The sequence below is a fragment of the Mustela lutreola genome, chromosome 15 (genome assembly GCF_030435805.1).
Source record: "Mustela lutreola isolate mMusLut2 chromosome 15, mMusLut2.pri, whole genome shotgun sequence".
NCBI classification, from domain to species: domain Eukaryota; kingdom Metazoa; phylum Chordata; class Mammalia; order Carnivora; family Mustelidae; genus Mustela; species Mustela lutreola.
In genome coordinates, this window is record NC_081304.1 from 48,692,702 (window position 1) to 48,716,158 (window position 23,457).

At 49.8% G+C, this 23,457-nt stretch overlaps 2 protein-coding genes across 7 annotated transcripts in view; one reads left to right on the forward strand and one right to left on the reverse strand.

Annotated features, from left to right (window-relative positions):
• Positions 1-9,546, reverse strand: part of DRC3 (dynein regulatory complex subunit 3) — a 31,064-nt gene extending 21,518 nt beyond the window's left edge. For both annotated transcript variants that reach the window (XM_059150508.1, XM_059150507.1), the window contains exons 1-3: positions 9,416-9,546; positions 5,336-5,500; positions 2,224-2,340 (exon numbers count right to left, since the gene is read on the reverse strand). In XM_059150508.1, coding sequence (XP_059006491.1) covers positions 2,224-2,340; positions 5,336-5,495 — 277 coding nt within the window. In that variant the 5' untranslated portion in view covers positions 5,496-5,500; positions 9,416-9,546. The remainder of the gene's footprint in view (positions 1-2,223; positions 2,341-5,335; positions 5,501-9,415) is intronic.
• Positions 9,547-9,985: 439 nt separating this feature from the next.
• Positions 9,986-23,457, forward strand: part of TOM1L2 (target of myb1 like 2 membrane trafficking protein) — a 118,157-nt gene continuing 104,685 nt past the window's right edge. For all 5 annotated transcript variants that reach the window (XM_059149796.1, XM_059149797.1, XM_059149798.1 and 2 more), the window contains exon 1: positions 9,986-10,132. In XM_059149796.1, coding sequence (XP_059005779.1) covers positions 10,081-10,132 — 52 coding nt within the window. In that variant the 5' untranslated portion in view covers positions 9,986-10,080. The remainder of the gene's footprint in view (positions 10,133-23,457) is intronic.

The window sequence follows — 23,457 nt, forward strand, 5'->3', positions numbered from 1 at the left end:
TCCTGCCTGGGTACATGAGGGCAAAGGCTCCTGTCTGTGCTCTGGGCTTGTTCCAGGATGGAAATGACGAATGGCAGGTCCAAAATGGTGCATCTTGGAGTGGAAGGAGTCTGCTGGGAGGGCCTCCTTCCCTCACTGCTATGGGCATTTTACGAATAATGCCACCTGGGGTGCCTGGCTGGCACAGTCGGTGAAGCAGTCGGTTCAGCATCAGGCTAATGGTTTTGGCTCAGGTCATGACCTTGGGTTGTAGATCGAGCCCTGCATCAGGCTCTGTGCTCAGCGGAGTCTGCTGGAGATTCTCTTTCCCTCACTGCCCCCACTCCGAGCCCCAAAGGAGACACTAGGCCCTCTCTAGCACGAACTGGTGTGAAAGCAGTATGTGGCCAGAGATGGCACTGAACTGGGATCTGCCATATGCCAAGGCCACCCACTCCCTTTCCCACCACGTAGCCAGTTTTCTGTTCTTCAGAACTGCATGGGAACTGGCTGTGTGCTGTGTTTGACAAGGAGGCTGGAGAAAGGGGGAGGGAGGCCGTGAAATGCAGTGCTTGCCCATATCTGTGGTGTATATCCCCCCCATCGTGTCTGATTTCAAGCTAGCAGCCCGCTGTCCCAACATCTCTTTGGGACAAGATGTGCATACTCAGCTTTGGAGGGCCCATGCTAGCTGGTTCCAGGAAGCCTCAGCCCTGGGACAGCTGACGCGGTGGGCCACTAGCAGGCATGAGGTGGGGGCTGCCGAACCCTGGGGACACCATCTCCCCACTCCCCTGCACCCCAGGGCCCAGGTCTTCCTGGTTGTCATGCGGTCCCTGGGTGACTGGGGCTATGGCCAGACAAAGGCCAGCTTCTGACTCTTTGAGGAGGATAACCTGACATTTTACCAGAAATTTCCCCTCTGCCCTCTCACGCCCATGGAAGCCTGGGTATCCCAGGAGTGTCTCATGGGGACCTGTGGCACTGGTTTGATGGCAGCTGGATCTAGAAGCTCTCACCTAAAAGCCTGCCGTTGAGACACCCGGAAGCTGGCAGGCCTTCCAGAGGGGGCATGGCTCAGGGTCTGCACTGACCCAGCACCTTCTCCCCTTCATCTCCTATAGAGACAAGGACTCTTGGCAATGCAGGTGGACCGCCATGCCCAGACTTGGCATTGATGGGTGCTAGGGTACCAGCAGGGCTCACCTGGGGCAAAAGACCCGGCTGTGGGCCACCTCTGCTGCCTGTAGCCTCCCAGCGTCTGCAGCTGCAAATGTGACAACATGATCCTGTCTGTGGGGCTGCTGTGAGCTGGGGACTGTCAGAACCACCATAGCTGAGAGTCTTTAGGCAAATCCAGAGTTGCCAATGATGGGGAGCAGCCTGACAGGGGGAGCGCGGGCTCTGAGGTCAGGCACATGCGGGCTTGCATGCCCCCTCTGCTGGAGGGCAAGTGCCTCGGTCTCGCAGAGCGTCATCTCTTCTTCTGCACATCAGGATTTTAACAACCCCTGGTAGGATTGCTGTGAGGGCAACATCAGCCCACAGTGTAAAGAGCTTCCCAATCAGCCCCCTCTCCTTGTTCATCAAAACCCTGTGAGGCCAGGGTGCCTGGGTGGCTCAGTGGGTTAAGCCTCTGCCTTCAGCTCAGGTCATGATCTCAGAGTCCTGGGATCAAGCCCCACATCGGGCTCTCTGCTCAGCAGGGACCCTGCTCCCCCCCCCCCGCCACCACTTTCTACCTGCCTCTCTGCCTACTTATGATCTCTGTCTGTCAAATAAGTAAATAAAATTTTAAAACAAAACAAACCCCCCGTGAGGTGTTAGCCATGTGGGCTCGAGCTCTAGAGTCAGCCTGAGAGAGCTCGGCTGGGAGCCTGATGCCTCCACTCATCCCAGTGACCTCGGTTGGCCCATAATTGTTTCTGGTTTGCTCTAGGCACCCTGGCTGCCAGGGCCCACTGAATCTAGAATAACTAGGGGGAGTCCAAGGCTGCTCCCCTGACCCTCTCCCAGTTGGGATGGTGGGTCAGAATATTCTGGCTTGGCATGTCCAAGCACATCTTTGCTGGCTCTGCCCAGCCAAGGCCTCAGGCTTTTAAAAAGAGTAGCTTTCTTGTTCCCAGTAGACAGACCTTCTACTGTACCCGGCTGATGCTTGGTGGCCAGAGGAAAATCACTGGTGAGGCAATAACCTTGGCCGGGCAGTCACCTTGGATTAGCATGGGCAGGAGGGGTCCTTACCCAGCCAGACCAGGTGTACGAGATGCTCCAGGCCCTCGATCTTCTCAATGATGTTGTTGTCCAGCTGTAGCTTCCTCAAGTTCTCAAACTGCCAGAGGCTGTCTATGCGGAGGATGTCTGAAACAATTGGAGAAGGTGCCTTGGCTGTTTCCAGCCTCCAGTGAGGGTAGATTTCAGTGCCAGCCTACTAGCACTGCTAATGCTAATGCCGATGCTAACCATACAACCCAGGAGTCTCTCTTCGTGCACAGAGGGCAGTGATCAGGGTTACCCCTGGGGACCGAAAGACCTAGAGGGTAGGGGGAAGTGTAGGGGGGACCTTGGGAAGGTTGAATGGACTTGCCCGGGCCATGGGACCCAGTCATGCTGCCTCTAGTGCCCAGCTGGGGTGTTGCCCAGGAGTCTCTAACACCTTGGCACACAGACAGTGCCCTGCCTCCCACAGTGTGACAAATAGAATCAAGGCTGCGGGGTGACTGCCTGTACCACGCACCCCTTGTGCGCTGTTGGTGAGGGTGGCAGCCAACTAGTTCAGCCAACTAGTTCATTTTGAAGGGCAGTTTGGCCAAGTTTCCTGAAATATTTAACATCTGTGCCCTTTGACCCTGCAAAATTTCTCTATTTGGAATCTATCTGTAAAGACACATTTGTGTACACTGCCCAAAGAAAGACCTATAGGCACACAAGAGGCAGAAAGATGGGGGGGACCCCAAATGTCCCTACATGGGGAATGGGAGAAATCACCCATACAGCAGATAGGTGGGATCCTGATGTCACTGAAACACCTGACCTCTGGTCCCTAAAGACCAGCTTCAGAGGGACACTGCCAACTCATGCCTTTTGCTCCTCAAGCCAGGCCGAGTTCAGCTTCTGATACTGACAGCCAGAGGCATTCTGAATTAGCCTTAAGTACAAACACTGCGTTACGTAAACTTCTAGATGCCTAAATTTATTCCCAGTTTTTCCTAGAAGCCTCAACACCCCCATTGTTTATCTGCCCCCTTTTTTCTCTCTTTGCCTCTGTAATGATTTCTAAAACTTAAAAAATTAGAATATGCTTATGAAAAGCACTGAAATAATACAGAAGTGAAAGGGGTAAAAGAAAAAAGTACATTTACTGACCACACATTCGGGGCAGCGGTTTCAATATTCATTCGGAGAGGCAGGGTTTAACCATGGTGTTGTGAGGACCTGGGGGAGGCTGGGCGATGCTCCTGGCTGCCCTCCCCAAGCCGTGTCTCGGTGGGCGTGGGTGGACAGCATTACTCTGACCCAAGGCCCTGTGTCTGCCAGGTTCCTGGGGCCAAGCAAGAATGGTGTCTGCTCCCAGCAATCTGAGGTCAGATTTCCCAGGAGGATACCAGCCACCATCTCCACCTATGCTCTCAGATACCTCCCATCCTGGTATGGATATTCCAGGAGCCTTTCTGGTCCTGGTCGTAGACCGACAGTTCTTGGCTGTGGCTGACTTCCCACAGCTCCCATACTCTGGGTGCTCTGCCTTGCTAGCTTTTCCCAGGGCATCGGCAATTCACGTGGAAAAGCCACAACAACACAACAAAACCCAGGAGGTATCTGAGAGCTCTAAGCGAGGTACCAGCATACCAGGATTGCCCAAAGAGTCCATTTAATCTTCAACACAGATGTGGGATCTGCCTCCACTAAGCCTGGCTTGGTCTCAGCCCATCGTCATTATTCCCTGGTTCACAACTGTCTCACTAGTCTCCCAGAACCAGCCCTGAGGCCCTCCACTCTACCCTCCTGCAGTCTGTGGGATCATAGGGAAACCGAAGTCCCATCCTGTCCCTTCTCTGCTCAGGACCCTCCCAGGGCTCTCATCTCACTCACCATAAAAGCCAAACACTGTCTCTTGACCCCCAAGGCTGATACTAGCTGATCCCACCACCTCTCTGACTGGTCTCCATATGGGCCTGCCTGTCTCAGGGCCTTTGCACTGGCTGCTTTCTCTGCCTGGAATGCTTTCCCCGGATCTCTGAGTGGCTCTTTCCCTCACTTCCTTCTAGCTTTTGCTCAGTTGTCACCTTCTTGATGAGGCTTTTGAACACTCAATAAAACATGGCATCCCCCCTCACCCCTTTTCTTCTCTTCTTGATTTTCCTCTATAGCATGTATTTTTAGCATACGCTATTATTTTCCTTCTTTATTTCTCCCATCACCTGAATGTCAGTTCCTTGAGGACAGGGTTTTTATCCTTTTCATTCACTGCTGAATCCCTAGTGCCTAGAACAGCACCTGGAGTATAACAGGCATTTGATAAATACCAGTGGAATGAACCTTAGACAGGGGAGGGGGTAAGCCAAAGGTGGCTAACGGTCCTCTGGAGACAGCCCTTCTGCAATCCCTTTAACCCTCCCCGACCACTGGGGTCACTGAGGCCCAAGGTCCCTCCCTGCTCTGGGTGGTCCTCCATGGAGGCCACGCTCTGGGGAGGCCTGTGGGTTTCACAAGGCTTGGGCCATGGCTGGGCCTGCCTTGCCCACTGACGGGTCCCCATAGTCTTCCCCAGACTACTGGGGAATCTACCAGCCATCTACCAGCCACCAGTCATCTACCAGCCAACCCAGCAGGCCAGTGGAGAAACCCAGGACAAAGCAGGCCTGCAAATCAGCCCGGGGACTCCATTGGGACCCACCTGCCCAAGACATGCTGGCCCCTGGCCACCTTTCTCACTCCATCTTGCACCTGCTCTGTCCTGACTCACTGGCCTCTTTTAGTGAGCCAGGTGCCATGCACCTGTTGCCCCATCTTCTTCTTCCAACCAGCACTTGAGACATGGACTCTAACCTTCCCATTAGAGACAGTCTGATGGAAACAGCTATGGCCTTTGGGTTCACTTAGATGTGGAGTGGGGGAATTTGAAATCTTGTCCTGTTATTCAGAATCGGCAGTGTTGGGGATAGGCAAATGCTAACAACATGCCGTATTAAGCTTTAAAACACTCTGTGCCATCCCTGCACCTTCTAACCCAGGCAGGCCCAGATGCTGAAAGGGGGTCCTGTGATCACAGACTCTGTGTGGAATTCCAGGGCAGAGAAGCCTGGGGCGGGATGCTGGGCTGCCTGGTGCCCCTACCCCAGCCCCAGATACGCACTCTGGAAGTCCAGCCGCAGCGACACAACATCCTTGAACAGGATGCCCTCCTGCCTGGCCAGCTGCCCGGCCTCCTCCTGCGGCCCTTGTTCCCCGACAGCCAGCTTGAGCATGTCCTCATCCATCACTCTCGGCTCCACAGAGTCGTACAGCCGCTGCATTTTCCCTAAAAGACATCACGTTCCTCATCCACGGTCTGCTTCTCCCTTTGTCTGAGGACAGGGTCCTGCTGGGGTCTCTTTAAGGCACCGGGGAGCACAGTGACAGTCACAGAAGGTCTGGGGCTGCCCAGTCCCACTCCTCGTCCCACTCCACCCAGGGGCCAGTACTTTTGCACTAAGGCTGCTCCAGGCCTTTTCCAGCAACCATCTGCCCTCTCCTGCCTGCCACTCACCTGCAGGGGTGCATCCCTTGGTCTCACAACCACGGCTGTGACCCTACCCCCATGCAGCAGACTGGTGCCCACGCTGGTCTCTTTGGACCCTGGAGCTTGGCTGCCCTTGTGGCTGTGGCCATCTTCGGTCTCTGGCTATCCTCAGCCAGCCTTGTTCTGTGTCTTGCCACCAAATGCTGACCAGGATCCTTGGAAGCCCCTGCCAGGCAGAGCTGCTCCCCTTCTCTCTGAGACGCCCCCATCTCCCCACAAGCTGCCCACTGTATGGAGATCAGCAGACACTGACCCAAACTGGCTGTTCCCATTCTTCCCATTAGAAATGTGAACTTGGACAATGAATACTGCTATGTTGAAAAGAAATAAAAAATTAAAAAAAAAAAAAAAAGAAAGAAATGTGAACTTGGGGCAGCAGGAAGAAAGTGACATCAGAGCTGGCTGTGTGAACTAGGGGGCAGGGGACCTGGGGGGTCGCCAGCTGGCCAGAGGTGTGTTAAGCAGGGAGAACAAGAGGAGGAGGCAGATGGACAGAGAGAAACAGAGGTAGGAACCTAGGTGAACCAGAAAATAAGACCAAAGAGACAGAAGACTGATACAGTCTTTGCTGACTTTCCTGCCCCTAATGATCCTAATTCCAGGCCCTGTGAGAGTTTCCTGACTTCTTACATTAAATCTTATTTTACTTAAACTGAGTCCAGTAGGTTTCTGCTACAAATGCGCCAAAGGATCTGGCTGAAATCCTGGAGGCAAATGGGGGATCTGTGGAGTTAGGGAGTCACAAACTGACCTTGGGCTACTGTTCCTGGCTGGACAGAGCCACAGCCCTGGGAAGCCTGGGCACCGTGACCTCATTCTCGTCCTTACCAACCTAAGAGTAAGAACATCCAGAAGGGTTGGACATTTCTGGGAAGGCGCATGCTATGGGAAGCTCCCAGATTCTGCCTCCTGAACCTTCTGGAAACTCAGTCCTCCCTTCCACTTCCCACCCCTGCTTCTCACCTCCCTGCTGGCTTCACCATCTACCTTTGCCCTCTTGGTCCCCGACACCCAGGCCTCTTTCTCGTTGCTGGGCAGCCCCTGTACTACTCTAATGAGCGCTGGTGGAGAGACTCCACCTGGTGTTGGGGTAATGGTGTCCACCGCAGATGGGAGTGGGCCTGGCAATCCTGCCACCTGGTCTTAGAGACTGCCACTGCCTTCCTCTGCCCTCCCCACCATCCAATTGAATGCAGCTTATATAAATATGCATCTGCCATTTCTGGGCTGTCTGTGATCAAATGTCCCTAGGCATTTAACTGTCGTGTGTCCTCTCTTTCTGTCCCCAGTGCCCAAGGAGCCACAGCCTCCCCTAGCCCCTCTCCCACCCCCAAGCTTTACCACCGCCATGCTGCTTCTCTACCTGCATCTTCCGTCTTCCCACTCTCTCCAGTCTCTCAACGCTGACTCCAAATCCTTAGAGTGAATGAGTCAACTCCCAAAGATGTTTCCAGTCCTCTCCCCCTCTTTCCATCTCCCGCTCTGTTTTTTTCTAAGATTTCTAAGATTTCCCAAAACCTGACACCGATTTGCCTTTGGGGAAATTTTCACATGCAGTGTTTGGCAGATGCTACCTGTGAAAAGTTTGTGCTTTCTCAAAGAAAAGTGCTGTACTTTGGGAAATGTCTCTTAATTCTGATTTCAGAACCATAACTGACTTCTCGTCACTCCTACTTCTTCTAGGTCTGGCACCTGGGACGGATCAGGCTTGCTTTCCTGTCAAGCCCACAATCACTACTCAGTGTGGAAGGGTTGTGAGGCACACTCTTTGTTAAGCACACGAGGGCAGGATTTGGAACCTGGGCGTGCATCTTTTGGCAACTAACCTCACCTTTCTAAGCCTCTGATTTCCTGTCTGTAAAAATGGATAACTCTTCCCTCCTACATTTGTTTAAGATCATTTACTCAGCCCACACACGTGTCATGAATAGCTACTACATGCCGTGAATAAAACAGATCTCCTTCCCTCTTGTTTCAGACATGAATCAGATCATCATACAAATATTTAATTACAAACCATGACAAGTTTGTAGATGTCGGGAACGAGGACAGCATACATTAGGGGCACCTGGCCTGGCCAGGGGAGACAGGGCTGGGATCTGAAGGAGGAGTAGGAAAGAGGGAAGTGGGAACGGCACACCAAGGGCCTGGGGGTGGGAGAGAACAAGCCATATTCCATTTGGGCTGAATTGAAGCAAGGTTGGAGGGCCCTACAGGAGTTTATTATTCTAGGATCCCTAGGAAGCTCCTGGGGCTTAACGAGAGCAGGGACATGGTCAGCTTTGGGTTTTAAGAGGTTCACTCTGGCTGTCGTACTGAGATGGGCAAGAGCCTTAATAAGATGTGGCTGAGAGAGATCTCCAGGAACTTCACTTATATGTAGGACTAATCATCTGCAGTTCCCAGACTTAAAAAAAATACAAACACAAGGGGTGCCTGGTTGACTCAGTGGGTTAAGGCCTCTGCCTTTGGCTCAGGTCATGATCCTGGGGTCTTGGGATCGAGCCCAGCGACGGGCTCTCTGTTCAGCAAGGAGCCTGCTTCCTCCTCTCTCTCTGCCTGCTTCTCTGCCTACTTGTGATCTCCATCTCTCAAATATATAAATAAAATCTTAAGAAAATAATCACAAAAACGGAAGCTAGGTTGAAAGGTTAAGTAAGATGCCTAAGTTAATACGTCTATATGGCATACAGCAGAGGCAGGGGACCATGACTCCAGAGTCCATTTTCTTAATCATGACTCAGCTGTACCCAGGGCGCTGTAGATTTTTACGGTCACAATGCACAAGGTTTCTCAGCTGTTCTGGGTCAGGGCCAAGGTCCGACCACTCCTCTCCTAAAGAGGCTTTTATCAACATTTTACCACCCAACTTGGGTTCCTGTTGACTTGTCTGACACCAGTATTGGTGGTGAAGACCAGAGGTGGGAGATGGGGAAAGCAGCCAAAAGTCCTACAACACTGCCAATGGAGCAGCCTCCTCACCGAGAAACAAGACCAGGAACATGGGATCGATGGAATCTGAAAAACATACCCCTACTGGCCATGGATTACTGAAGGAAAATCAACAATTAACGGAGTGCTTCCGGGGTACTAAGTGCACACTCATTTTTTAATTGCATGTCGGCTCTGGAAACCACTGGAGAAAAGAGTCCTAATTCCCTCATTTCCCAGATGAGGAAACTGAGGCCCGGAAGGAGAAGGAAATTGTCCCAAGTCGTACAAGGAGCTACCGAGAAGAGAGAGGAATGGAGCCTTACTCGATACAGCACCAGGTGAAGAACACAGATACATTTTATCACCGCTAAGAGGTCGGATATGAGGGTTAAATACTCGGGAGAACTTATTGGTGGACCCGGGACCTCTGTTTCGATAACAGGGATGAGGCCAGGAGGTCGGGGGATGGAGCCCCTAAAAAAGACCTCTTCGGGGCCTGCTCTCCGAGGAAATGCGTCCTTATCAATCTTTCTGATCCGAAGTCCTGAAAGCCCAGTGTCTCAGCCCGCCCGTGACCTGGCTAGCAGAGAACCGGTGCGCTCATTTCACAGACGAGGAGGGCCGGGCCGACTCCCAGAGAAAAAGGTCAGAGGAAAGCGTTAAGTCGAGGGTCTGTCTGCCCCTGCGAGTCCTCCCACCGTCTCCGCTCCAACGTCTCACCGTCTCAAGAGCCAGCCACCCGACTGCTTCTACGCAGAGGACGCTTCGCCCGGTTACTAAGGGAACCAAGTGTGGTCAGTCGGTTGCTAAGGGGAAGTCGCGTGGTAGACATCCTGGGTGAAAGTTGACAGTCACGTGATAGCAGTTCTTGGGTGGGGAAATAGTCCTACAACCAACCAGCAGTGGAAAAAACAAACGTTTCTCCAATCAGCCCTTAGTATGGGCAGGGGTATGAGTAGCCCCGCCTCTTCCCCGCCCCCCCACTTGAATGATTGACTCGTCTCTTGTCCAATAATAGTAAGGACTCGCTAGATTGACCAAAATATAGCTGAATCAGAGCACAGAGGGTCTCGTTCGGAGGCGGGCCAGGGAAGGTGCCGCTGCGCCTGACGGAGATTCCTGTGACCTAGCTCGCCGCTCCGTCCAATCGGGCGCCGTGGGGCGGGCGGGGCTTCACGAGGGATGTGTAGGGGCCAATCGGAGAGGGGCTGAGCAGACGCTGCCCAATGGGGACGCGACAGGGGGTGGGGTCAGGGGCCGGGCTTTCGGCGTTCGGGAGGGTGGGGCGGGGGCAAGTGTCAGTCAGGTCGGGAGCGCGACAAGGGACAGCGGGGACCCGGGCGGCTGACAGGGGGCCCGGGCCGCTGCCGTGTTGTCCGCTCAAGATGGAGTTCCTCCTGGGGAACCCGTTCAGCACCCCTGTGGGACAGTGCCTCGGTAAGGCCGCGCGAAGGGTGGGCAATCTGGGTGGGCGACGGCGGTGGCTGGCGGGGCTGGTGAAGAGCGCGGGCCTTCGCCGGGCACCAGTGCCACCCCACGGGCCTCCAGGGCATCCTTGCCGTCGGGCCTCTGCCCACGGGCTACCTGGGCCTGCTCACGGCGCCGGTGCCACCGTGCCAGGCGGGTTCCCGAGGCCCAGCTTGGACTCGGAGATGCTCCGCGCGTTCCTCCGGATCCGGGCCCAGCCCCAGCCCCTCCGGCCTCCTGGAAGTGGTGCCGGCTGCTGGGGTCCGCTGGCCTCCTCGCGGTCTGCGAGTTGCCACCGAGTGCGCCCTCATGCAGGCTGACGCTTTTGCTGCCACTGGCGCCAGAACCCAGTTCTCCCACACCCTTCTCACTCCATCCTTGTCCCTCTTTTCAGTACCAGCAGCCCTCAGACCGGGCACTCTCCCAGAGAATACTCCCTGCTCTGAGACTTGCTAATTAGAGCTGCAACTCAGCTAGGCTGTAGGAGGGACTGGGATGGGGGGAAGGGTTCCCGGAGGGTGATTATCTTGCCAGGGGGATGGCATGCCTTCACTGCCTCTGGGAAAGACGGGAGGCTGTGTTATTTAATGATAAGAGCCCTGGTCTGGGAGTCAGGAAGCCCGGGCTCCAGGAGGGACTTTGCCAGTGACTCTTCCTATATGACCTTGTGCAAGTCACTGCTCTTTCTGGTTTGACATTTTACCTGTTAAGTGAGGTGTTTGGAGGTGAGATGGGCCAGGTCCCTTCAAGTTCCAAAGTTTTGATATTCCTTAGTCTCTGCACATTGACTGTTGCTTCCTTGCTGTGTTAAATTTGCCCAAAGCTGAAGTCTCTTGGTGACTGTGTAGAGAGAGGGGTGCTCTGTAGTACCTGTTAATTCTATGTGGCTGCTCTGTAGTACCTGTTAATTCTATGTGGTACCTGGAAAAAGGGTACCAGAGACAATCGGTATCCTGGGTGAAGAAAAACTCAAGGCTGTGTGAGTGAACATCAGAATGGCCCCACTGTGTGCGGTTTCTTTACTAAAAAAGCAACTTGCCTTTTCACTCAAGACAGTAACTTTCGCCAGCTGATTAGCTGAGAATGCTGATTGCTTTCTTTTAAAACTGGCTTCCTCCTGGTTGGTGGAAGGACTGGTAAAACGTCTTTTATGAGTGGGGACCTTTGGTGTCCTTCTGGGCCTGGCTGGTTTAGGCAGTAGTAATTTGTTTATTTCCTGATGTACTTAAGACTTTCTTGCTTACTCTTCAGCCTTTACTGGGGTATGGGAAATTATTGAGGCCTCTTCTGTTGGCTAACTGGCATTAGGAGCCTTTCTTTTCTTTGTAGTGTAAAGTTTTTGGTAAAGGATAGGATGCACATGGGGCTTGGGGTGAGTCTCTCCCCACCTTTACAGACTATCGTGTCTATCTAGATTTTCTTCCTCATCTCCTTTCCTCAGGTGCATTTTCTTTTCCAAAACCTCATTTCTCAGTTGGATATTGAATCCCAGCCAGATGCTGGAGGGCACTGGTAAACTTGAAGGGATTTATTTTCTTTTCTGTCTCTTTTACAGTAGGAAATGCTACACTTTGGAAATGCCACGGTAGTTCATGATGGGTAGAAGTTAAAGGACATTTAAAAATACACAAATATTATGGATACAGGGATACACAGCGAGTGGAAAGAGTGTGATACTTCTATCAGAAGGCCCAAGTTGATTTCTGCCTTACCCATTTTTTGGCTGTTTGACCCTAGAAAATTGTGTGACCTTTCTGAACCTTAGTTTGCTGAGAGAGAAGGAGAGAAATTCATATTGGGAGTAGTATAGCTTCAGTAAGATGACTGTTGCCCGGTACATAGTAAAGACTCAGTAAATTGCAGCTGTCACTGTTAACAACAGAAGAGTTAAGTTAGTTTTGAGTGTGGTATCTGGAGAGGGTATGGGGGACACCTGGCCCATCTCTTCCCATCTCTGGGAAGGAACAGACCTGGCCTTTCTATGGCCTGGGAAGGAACAGACCCCCCCTCCCATTCACCAGCCCTTAGGCAAGACACTTAACCAGGAAGAGAATGAAGCATCCACACTGTCAATTTGGTCAACAGACAAGGCCCAGCTGATTTCACAGTTCAGCTAAATTAGAGGATAGAAGGAGGTTCTAATGTAAATTCTGTACTGTTGTGACAAAGTGTAAACGTGATTTTTAAGGCATTTAGTGTTGTTAGTATTCTTTGAAAAGTATTTCCCGGTGGTTGACCGGAGAGAAGGGAGACAAATAAAACAAAGCTGATGAGTATAAGAAACAGCACCTGTAGCTTGTGCAGAGTGAATCCACAGCTAATACTTGCTTCTTCCGGCTGCTCTGTGGAATAAGTTTTGTTGTCCTTCCCACTTAAGAGATGGGGAAAACCAAGGTGCAGAGGAGTGAAGCCGCTGCTCAGCTGGGAGAAGGGAGAGCTGGGGTTTTGTGGCTGTCCTGCTCCTCGGGGATTTCTGATGTGGAGAGGGACAGCAGAGATGCTTGGAATCACAAGCACTGACAGAAGGCTACTGCCTAGGTGAGTGCTTAGGTGTGTAGTGGAGATTGTCAGTGTTCTTAGGAGTCCAGAAGATTCCAGAAGAGCTGGGAGATAGGACTGGCTTCCTATCTAGGGGCTATTCACGAGGGTGCCTGGGAATTCCACAGGCAGAGAGGAGGACACCCCGTGCCTGGAGGGCGATGTGGGCACATCTGTGTTACCAGTCTGAGTGGAACAGAGGTTGCGGTGGGGGACAGTGGCAAGCTGGGTTTGGGCCTGGGATATCAAAAGATGTCATCAAAGAAGACATTGCTCAGCTGACTTCCAGGTTTTAGCTTCTCTGGCCCTTGTTTTACCCACTCATAAAATAACACCTCTCAATGGCTGCGTGGGGCTTGCACCGAAACAGTCCCACCAGCCTAATTCAGTAGGCCTTCTGAGAGCCTGTGGGTGCCAGGCTCTGGGGTACAAACGTTTAGTAGCTGCTCTCAGGGAGCCTTCTGCAGAGGTAACATGTTCATCAAAGGTGAGCCGGAGCCGCAAAAGGTTAGGGCAAAGTGTTAGGCTTGTAGTCTCAGGGCTTGGTCATTACTATTATTACTATCTGGTTGTGGTTTTCTGTCTTTATCTGACAGCCTGGTTGGTTCTCATCCGCATTAACTGTCTGTAGATTCATGAAAGGGGTGATGGGTACATAGGTAACAAGTGTACCAAGAGCTTGTTGGGTGAATCTTCGTCTTCATTACGGTTTCCAGACAGCCGCACATGCTTATGGTATGGGACTTTCCTTATTCCTCTGGCCCAGACAGCTTTGTTGTCAGTGTGCACATCTGGAGTTCTCACCTCCTTCCTGAGAAATTTCTGGATCTTTTGGGAGTGTCCGAGAGCATGCTACTTGAAACCCGCCGCACGGATGTGTTTATGAAGGTTGATGGTGTGTTCTCTGGTAAAGGCCTCATTCATGGCAGAACAGCCCTTTTCTCACCTGCTTTGGGGGAACCATTCTGCTGGGCCCAGGTTGGAAAGAGGTAGGGTAATTATTACTCTGTGTCATGCTTGGGGCCTCACACAGACATTCTAACTGGGGGCTCTTTGCTTGAACAGGCAGCTAAGCCCACAGTCTGACTTAGTTCCCTGTGTATTCTTGTAGCCCTCCTCACTGTCCTTGTGGAAGGTGGTTCCTGAGTAGAATGAATGACTTAGAGCAGAACAAGCAGTAGTATGAGAGGCTAGGAAGTGTGGAGGAAGAAAAAGTAGTACTTTTGTTTCTGGAGTTTCTCTTCTGAAACAGACTTCAAAAGGTTCCTGTCTTAATCTAAACCCTCCTGGACCACAGAGGGGTTAGGTATCACATACTAGGTTTTCCCAAATCAGGTCTATGATGTGGTGCAAGTGGTGACAGTTTCTTGTATTGGCTGGAAAATGCTTTCAGATTATCCTTTTTCTAAGAGTAAAGTTTGGATCCATTTAAATGGAAACAGTAGGGAGTAGTTCATTAATTCTGAGGGGAAAGCTGGGCGGGTGAGGGCGGTTAAGGGAGGACTGTGTATTCTCTTCATGGCTCAGCTTTCAGGAGCAGGTAAGAAGTAGATACTCTGTTGTAAGTAGTAGTACTCTGTTGCAGAGTTTGTGCTTGTAGATTGGACATAAACAGCCTCCTCCTACCCTGGGAATGCTAGGTGTTCCAGAGCTGGGCTGTTTGTTCCAAGAATAATTATTTGTCCCTCAGATCTCTATTGCACTTGGCAGTTCACCAAGCCCTTTCACCTAGGTCCTTTTATTTTTTGTTTGCAGCCCTGTCCATACACAGGAAGACAACTGAAAGGAGCTTAAAATTATTAAGCACCTACTGTATGCAAATTCTGAATGTGGGATCTCATGCAATCCTCACAATATTTAATTATCTGCGTGTTACTATCTGCCTGTATTGCTTTGAAGGAGGCTGAGGGTCTGAGAAGTTAGGAGACTGATGTAAGGTTTTGTGCCAGAGTTAAGCCTGGAATCTGCTCCTGAGCCCGCGCTCCTCTTACACTGCCATGTTGCCTTGCAGACCTCATGATTCAGGGTCAGCAGAATCTCTCGAAGGGCTTGTTGGAATGGGTTGCTGGATGCTACTTTTCAGAGTTTCTGATTCAGGAGGTATAGGCTGGAGCCTAGCATTCAACGTTTCTAAGTTCCCCAGTGATGTTGCTGCCGCTCCTGCTGCTGGTCCGGGGACCACACTTTGAGAAGTATAGCTCTAGATTAAAAGTTCCATTCCCTTAATCTCCTCTTTACCTTTCCTCAAACAGTAAATATGGGTTTCCCTTTTTATTTTAAAAGGTTTTATTTATTTATTTATTTGACAGAGGGATCACAAGTAGGTAGAGAGGCAGGCAGAGAGATAGAGGGGGAAGCAGGCTCCCTGCTGAGCAGAGAGCCCGACACAGGGCTCTGTCCCAGGACCCTGAGATCATGACCTGGGCCAGAGAGAGAGGCTTAACCCACTGAGCCACCCGGGCACAAATATGGGTTCTCCTACAGACAGACTGTAAGTGGAGTTATAAGAAATTGGTCATTTAGAGGCTCTATTGCCTTCTGTATATATATCAAGCTGAGTATTTCCTGGGATGCTCAGTTTAGTAAGGGAGATAAAACAGGTACCTAAATCAGATGTGATGAGAAGTGGGGCATTAGACTGGACAGATAAATGAAGAAAGTGGAGGACCATAGGGGTTATTACCTCCAACATTAACAGTAACAATAGCTTTTTGTTTGTAAACAATAGGTTTATGTGTGTGAGAGACTGAAGTAGGTGCTTTCTAGATCCTGCAGCCTTTAATCCCCACAAGAAAACTGTGAGTCAGGTACTGTGTGATCTCCATTTTGCAGATGAGGACCCTGAGACAAAGAGAGAAGGTCACACAGGTAGCAGGGAAGGAGCTGGAGCGGAATCCAGCATTGTGGCTCTGGAACTGGTGTGCTCTTACTCTGTGCTGCCCTCAGCCAGGGAGGAGTGAGGAGCACCACCTTCGGAAGGGAGGAAGGAAGAACTCAGGAAGCAGTGGCCACAGAACAGGGCTTTTACGGATGAGTAGGGATGGAGAAAGAGGCTTGGAGGGTGTTCTCTAGCCGAGAAAGCATCTTGAGCAAAGGCTGATATTAAGTTGGGGGAGGGCATCATAGGATCGGTTCTATTGATCTAGCAAGGGAGAGTGGTGGGAGCTAAGACTGGAAAGGTGTGGGGGAGGGGGGGCTTCAGATGTTGGCCAGATAGTTGGGATTCTTCTTGGGTGGTACTGGGAAGTCAGGAAGGATTTCTAGGGATGAGGGTAGCAGGGATGTCTACGGAGATAGGGAGGTTTCCACTTGGCAGTCACTGAAAGGTCATTCTTGACTATTCCCATCAAAGCTCCCATCTGTGCAGAGTGGGGGTCCTTCAGGGGAGTTGGGAGCGGGCACAGCCAATTCCTCCGAAGTTGGGGCAGGGCCCTTCCTATGTGCCCTGGTCAGAGAGGAGTGCTGAGGCAGGTTGGTGGACCAGGGGAGGAGGACTGGGGTTCTGAGAGCATTTGTCCTGAACTGCCTGGACAGCTTATAAAACTCCCGTCTTGCGGTGGGGGTCAGCCTGCTTCTTGTTCTACCCTGCTTTCCATGTGCCTGCACAGGAGCACACTCACGAGGACTTGACTGAAGGGCTGTCCTTGCTTACAGAGGACTCTTTGGGATATAAAGAATTCTTATAAAATCATGATTTTTTAAAAAAGTGTTTTCCATGTAGAAAACTTGAAAAATGCATACACACACAAAATGCAAAGGAGAAAAAAAGATCACATAAAATGTTCTCTTACAAATTCATTGAGATTCTTCTCATTTCTTGTAATAAGTGGAAGGGGTGGAGTCCTTGTACATTTCACTCCCTGGTTTTTCTCTTGGATGGCAACATTGTATAAGTTCTCTTAGCATATTTCTGTGTGATCTACCTGTTTTTTTTCTTGGGGGGGGGGGGCTGATACAGTGCAAAGAAGGGAATCTGAGTAAAGTCCCCAGAGGAGCTTCAGTTAAGCGTTGTTGATCTTGACCTAGCAGATCCATCACTCAGAATTTTTAGGTTAACCTAGTAGTCTGAAGAGATATAAATAACATTCAGTCTTTTCTTTTCTTTCTTTCAATTTTTTTTTTCTTTCCCCGACCCAGCTTGTAGTGGCTAGGAGAGGGGCCTTTGAAGAAACCATTTTCAGGGGCTCCTGGGTGGCTGAGTCGGATAAGCCTCTGCCTTCAGCTCAGGTCGTGATCCTGCAGTTGTGGGATCTAGCCCTGCATCCCACTCCCTGCTCAGCAGGGAGTCTGCTTCTCCCTCTCTCTCTACCCAACTCCCACCCCGGCTGTCCTCTGGCTCACACTCTCTCTTGCAAATGAATAAAAAATCTTTAAAAAATAACAAAAAAATCCATTTTCAGACTTGGTGTCTTTTTTAGTGTTCCTACCAGTCCTCTGACCTGGCTGAATGTCGTGAATCTTCTCTATCCAGTCAGCCTCCCTGCTTTCTGGCAGGCCGTGCCTCCTCCTCCTCCGGGAAGCTTTCCTAGATGGTTGATGGTGCTGAATCTCTTCTCTGAACTCACAGTGTTTGCTATCTCTGTTGGCTTGTTCCTCACCTCCAAAATAGCAAATTCCTTAGCTCTCCAGGTTTTCGTGGAGGTTAAATGAGAGAATGTATATGAAGTCCCCGGCACAGTGTCCTGCAGTCAGCTACTCTGCTCAGACCTGTTGATCGCTTCCATCCTGCCTGGTGCAGTTTCCCGAGGTTATTTATTGTATGTCTCATCACGTGTTTATTGTCTTATCTTCCAAATGAGAACAGAGGCTCCCCACAGCAGGATGCGTGCTTTCTCTTTCCCCGTGACCTTCACAGAATGTGGCAGAGCATATGCAGCACAGTGGCTCGCTCCAGAGGTTCCTTTCTGTCCATCTTATTTTTTAGCATCTTTCAAAGCTCAGAATACTAGCCATCATTTACCGATCCTTCAGCATCCTCCAGACACCCTGTCGCATGCATTATCTCGTTAAAATCTTTTTTTCCCTGAAAACTCCACTAAGTCCGTGGGATTATTTCTATTTTACAGATGAAGAAATGGCTTAGAGGAGCTAAGAAACTTGCCCAAGGTTCAGTGGTTCAGGGTCGGCTGAGCCGTGTTCCACATGCAGGGAGTCAAGCTCCCAGACTTTTGTGCACGTTGCCTTGCAGACAGCAAGTCTGGTCTGTTTCCATTTAGACAAGAAGGGGCCTTAACTGATTCCACATGGGAATTTGATGAAGCTCGCATAAGTTGCATCAAGGAATTCTAGAGCAGTATGGATGCCCACCGGCCTCTCTCTGTTCTCTTCCAACAAGTGGCCCTTTTTTGTTTGGGTCGGAGTCGTCCCGTCTCTGTCTCAGGTGTGACTGCTCAGTGCGAGTTCGTTAACTGTTACAATACTCACTTCCCTGATCTGTAAACAAGGAAGGGGTGTGTATGTGACGAGAACACTTGCTCTGTCACGTCTTACAGGACTGTTAAGAGGATCAGTGAGATTCCAAACGTAAGACCGAAACCTGGTATTATGCTACAGCTCCTTCCCTGCGTCCTCTACACTCAGTGTTCCACCAGTGCACCTGTTTTTCATTGTACTTAGTGATTGGCTTTTAAAAACCGTGATAAAGAGGCATAATACAAAATTTACCATTCTGTCCATTTTAAAGTTCGGTGACATTAAGTACGGTCACACCGGTGTGCAGCCATCACCGCCGTCCATCTCCAGAACTTTCTTCATTTTGCCTAAATGAAGCTTTGGATCCATAAAATGAGAACTCCCATTTCTCCCCACCTCCAGCCCCCGGGGAACAGCCTTTCTACTTCCGTTCTCTAGGAGTTTGACAGCTCTAGGTACCCTCACCTCGCATAAATAGAATCAGACAATAAATGTGTCTTTGTGACTGGGTTATTTTACTTAGCATAATACCTTTAAGATTCATTCACGTTGGAACACGTTTCACGATCTCCTTTCTTAATGCTGAACAATACTCCGTTGTATATATGTACCACATTTTATTTATCTATTCATTTGTCTCTGGATTCTTGGTCTGCTTCTTTGGCTATTGTGAACAGTGCTCCTGTGAACATGGGTGTGCAGATATCCGTATGTGTGTCTGCTTTCGGTTAGTTCGGATATATACCCAGTGGTGGAATTACTGGATCATACGGTAATTCTGTTTTTACTCTTTCATGGAAGGTCCACCATACTGTTTTCCACAGTGGTTGTACCATTTTTTGTGTTCCCATCAGCAGTGCATAGGGCCCCCATTTCTCCGCATGATCACTGAAATTTAGTAGTTACTTGGTTTGGTTTTTTTTTTTTTTTTTAGACTTTTTTATTCATTCATTTGGCAGGCAGAGATCACAAGCAGGCAGAAAGGCAGGCAGAGAGAGAGAGAGGAGGAAGCAGGCTCCCCGCCGAGCAGAGAGCTCGATGCGGGGCTCGATCCCAGGACCCTGGGATATGACCCGTGACGAAGGCAGAAGCCCCAACCCACGGAGCCACCCAGGCGCCCCAGTAGTTACTTGTTTTTTTAATGGTAGTCTGCCTTAATGCGTGTGAAGTAATAATATCTCATTGCCATTTTGACTTGCACTTCCCTAGTCATTAGCGACAATGAACATCTTTTCATTTGCTGATTGGCCATTTGTATATCTTTGGAGGAATTTGGGTTCAAATCCTTTGTCTGTTTTTTTTTTTTAATTTAAAATGATTTTATTATTTGTTTAACAGAAAGAGAGAGAGAGAGAGAGATCACAAGTAGGCAGAGAGAAAGAGGGGGAAGCAGGCTCCCTGCCGAGCAGAAAGCCCCATGCGGGACTCGATACCAGGACCCCCCAAGACCATGACCCAAGCCAAAGGCATAGACCCAACCCACTGAGCCACCCAGGTGCCCCTCTTTGCCTGGTTTTTAATTGGGGAGATTTTTATTATGGTTATCATTTTTGAGTGTTAGGAGCCCTCTGGATATGACCGATGTTAATTAGTAGCTACATGATTTGCAGATAATTTTCTCCCGTTCTCTGGGTTGCCTTTTTACTTTTACTGGATTGAGTCCTTGGATGCATAAAAGTTTTTCATTGTGATGAAGTCCAGTTTGTCTCTTTTTTCTTTTGTCGCCTGTGGCGTCATGCCCTAATTTTTCTGGAGAGTCTAACATGTGCCTTTAGAACAGTGACGCCGGCAGTACTAGTCAGCATGACTCTTCACCAGAAATTGGGCTAAGTACCTACACGCATCATTTCCTTTCATTCTCACAGCAGCCCTGTGAGGCAGGAGCCTCACATTTTCTAGAGCAGGAAACCAGGACTTTGAAACTAAGAACCTTCCCCAAGGTCTGTGCTAAGAGCAGGGATTTGAATCCAGGCCTGAGGACTCCAGAGCCAGTGCTCGTAACCACTAAGCTGGAGAGCTCAGTAATTATTTGTGGGACTGAATGAATGAACTTGGAGGCTGAAACTCTGGCAATTGTTGTCCCTGATTCAGGTGTGCTCATGTTAGAAATGATTCATCCAGTTCAGTCCTACTGTGATTCGGTACCCAAGTGTCCTCATCATCCCAGCGCATTTTCTGAGATCTCTGTTAAAGGATGTGCTTTCTTCCAATTCAGTGAGGCTCTTCTCGGTCATGGAAGACCTGTGTAACCCTGTATATTTACCTTCTCTTTGGATTTGCTTTGAAACTATGGTTTTGGGGGGTGCGGGAAGAGGAGATTTAAACAGATGTTAAGTTGTCTAACTGACCAACTTGCTTTTAAGACATTACCAGCTGCTGTTTAAATCATTCATGAAGCACCAGCCTTGTAGTCTGGAAGGCATGTCAAAAATTCTGTTTCAGGTTTTGGCTTAAAACTGAGTGTAATGGGGAGAGACTGCTTCCTTCATCTCAGAGAATTGGGCTGTACATCTTTAGAGGGCTGGGGACAAGGACGTGGCCCTGTAATAGGACACTGTTGAGTCTTCTGCCACTTCTCAAAGGAGAAATCACACAGAGTCCTGGCACATCATTAGTCAAAATAGGAAATGAGGCCTGAGAAATTATGTGGCTTGGCGTTGGAGAGCAGAATTTTCTAGTGGCTTCCAGAGGGTGAGAATCCCTCGTGTTAACTCTGGAAATTCTTAAACCAGCAATTCAAAGACTCAATGAATTCAAGGTAGAAGGGTATTAGCAGCATTTGGTCCAACTCCCTCATTTTTACAGGTGAGGAAGCTGAGGCCCAGGGAGGGTGGGCTGTGCTATTTTTACCTGGACAACAGGTCAGACACCTAATGTGTGGTGGGTTTGTTTGTTTGTTTATTTCCTGACAGCAGCCAATTCTTTTTTTTTTTTTTTTTTAAGATTTTATTTATTTATTTGACAGACAGAGACCACAAGTAGGCAGAGAGGCCCGCAGAGAGGCAGGCAGAGAGGAGGAAGCAGGCTCCCCGCAGAGCAGAGAGCCCGACACGGGGCTCGATCCCATGACCCTAGGACCATGACCCGAGCTGAAGGCAGAGGCTTCAACCCACTGAGCCACCCAGGCGCCCCATGCAGCCAATTCTGACACCAACTCCCCGTCCTACAATTCAGTTCAGTTCTGACCTGACTGCCTGGAGTTGTTACAGACCCTGCTGGTTAAGGGTTCAGTCCCACGGGACTTATCCCTGATTCAGACACCAGTCTCTAGTTCTCCATTGCCCCCCAGTGGACTGTAGGGTTCCTATGACCCTTCCTCAGGTTCAAGAATTTGCTAGAAAGGCTCACAAAACATAGGAAAAGCACTTTACTTACATTTACAAGTTTATTATAAAGGATACAACTTAGGAAGAGCCAAATGGAAAAGATGTGTGAAGTGGGGGAAGTGGGGAGGGGCACAGAGTGCCCATGCTCTCATGGGTGGGGGGGTACCACCCTCCCAGCCCCTCATTGTGTTCACTAACTCAGAAGCCCCTTGAACCCCACTGTGTAGGCATGATTGATTACATCATTGGCCGTTGGGGATTAACTCATTCTCTAGCCCCACTCTCATTCTGGAGGTTGGAGGTGGAGTGGGGGCTGAAAATTCCCAGTCCTCTGGTATCCAGCCCCCACTGTGAAGCTATCTAGGGGCACAGCCTCTAGTCATCTCATTAGCATACAGCTGACGACCCCGATACTCTGGAGAGTCCAAGGATTTTAGGAGCTGTGTGCCAGGAACTAGGGACAAGGATCAGATACATATTTCTTTTTGTATCACAGTAGGTGACTTGCCAAGTCCCATAGGGAGTCAGTGATAAACCTGGGGGCATCCCTTGACTCTTACCCAGGGCCCTTGCCCAGTTACGGATGTTTGTATATGGGCAAAGACTCTAAGAAAAGTAGTAGCAGCCTGCCATTTGATGAAGGGGCAGTTCTGTTTTTCCCCTAAGATTTTTTTTTTTAATAATCTCTGCACCAAGCGTGGGTCTCGAACTCACAACCCTGAGATCAAGAGTCGCACCCTCCACTTACTGAACCAGCCAGGCGTACCCAGAGGGGGCAGTTCTTGACCTAGACTCACAAAGGCAAATATTTTTTTTTTATTTTCTGGAAGTTAATCACATTCACACATAATTTGGTGGGGGTGACTGTTTAGCTCTAGGTTTGAAGGTTGAAATGAAATTAGTTCATAAAATCACCTTTGGTACTCTGTTCCAGCTGCTTTTTCTGGCACCCATCCAGAACGGACCAATGGATCCCAGGCTAGCACTTGGGGAGCCCCCGGATTGGTCAGCTCTGTGACTGATGTGTTGTGTGATGGTGGGTAGGTCACATTCTGCCTCTTTACTCATTTGGAGAGGAGAACTGAACAGCAGAGTCTCCAAGTTCATTTCCATGCCTAAAGTTTAAGTCCTGAATCAGAGTGGCTTTTAGTTTTTCTGAAGTTTAAGACCTTGAGCTTTCACAGAAGATTGTTTTGAATCCAACTTAAATATACGGGTTGTGGATTTTTAGTTTTACGTATGTATTATGCATGCACACACATTTTCTAATACATTTTTCCTTGAGATATAATTTATTTCTAGTGAACTGCACAAATCTTAATTGTTACAGTGTTCACAAATGCATTCACAGTAGTAACCCGCACCTCTGCCGAGATAAAGACTTTGACCATCACCCGAGAAAGTTCTCTCCTGCCCCATCCAAACAGCCCTTCCCTATAACACACCCCTTGTGCAGGTAACCACCGATCTCAACTTGGTCACCAAGGGTGAGTTTTGCCTGTTCCAGAAGTTTTTAGGCATGAAGTTTTACAGTGTGTGCTCTTTTGTTTGATTCTGGGTGGTATTTTGAAGAGGTTTTCTGCTTTCTTCCTGCAGTCCTAAGAAGTCCTGTGCATTCTTTTCTCCAGCTGCCGGCTTGAAAGGTCGTGTGGTCTGGGGTCCTGCTGGTCCCTGTGAGCTGCCGTGGTTTGAGCAGTGAGGGCCCTCTGCCAGTGGGCCGCCATATTGTCTGCTGAGTATGAGGGAAGACATGGAGAGAACAGCTTGACTCCCAGATACTGGGTTGGGTTTGTTTCTATAATTATTGGTGTCGCAGTCTTCTCACTTGTCAACTGGGCAAATTGGATCTACCAGCAGACTGAGAAAGAGACTAACTCTGACACCCGAAAATGTCACTCGTAATGGCACGTTTCTGACAAGGTGCCCATGAGAGACACTAATTTCAATTTCATAAATACTCTTGAACATAAAGGCAGATTGCTCCAGGGAGCAAGAGCAAAAGGAAGGGAGGTCTGGAAG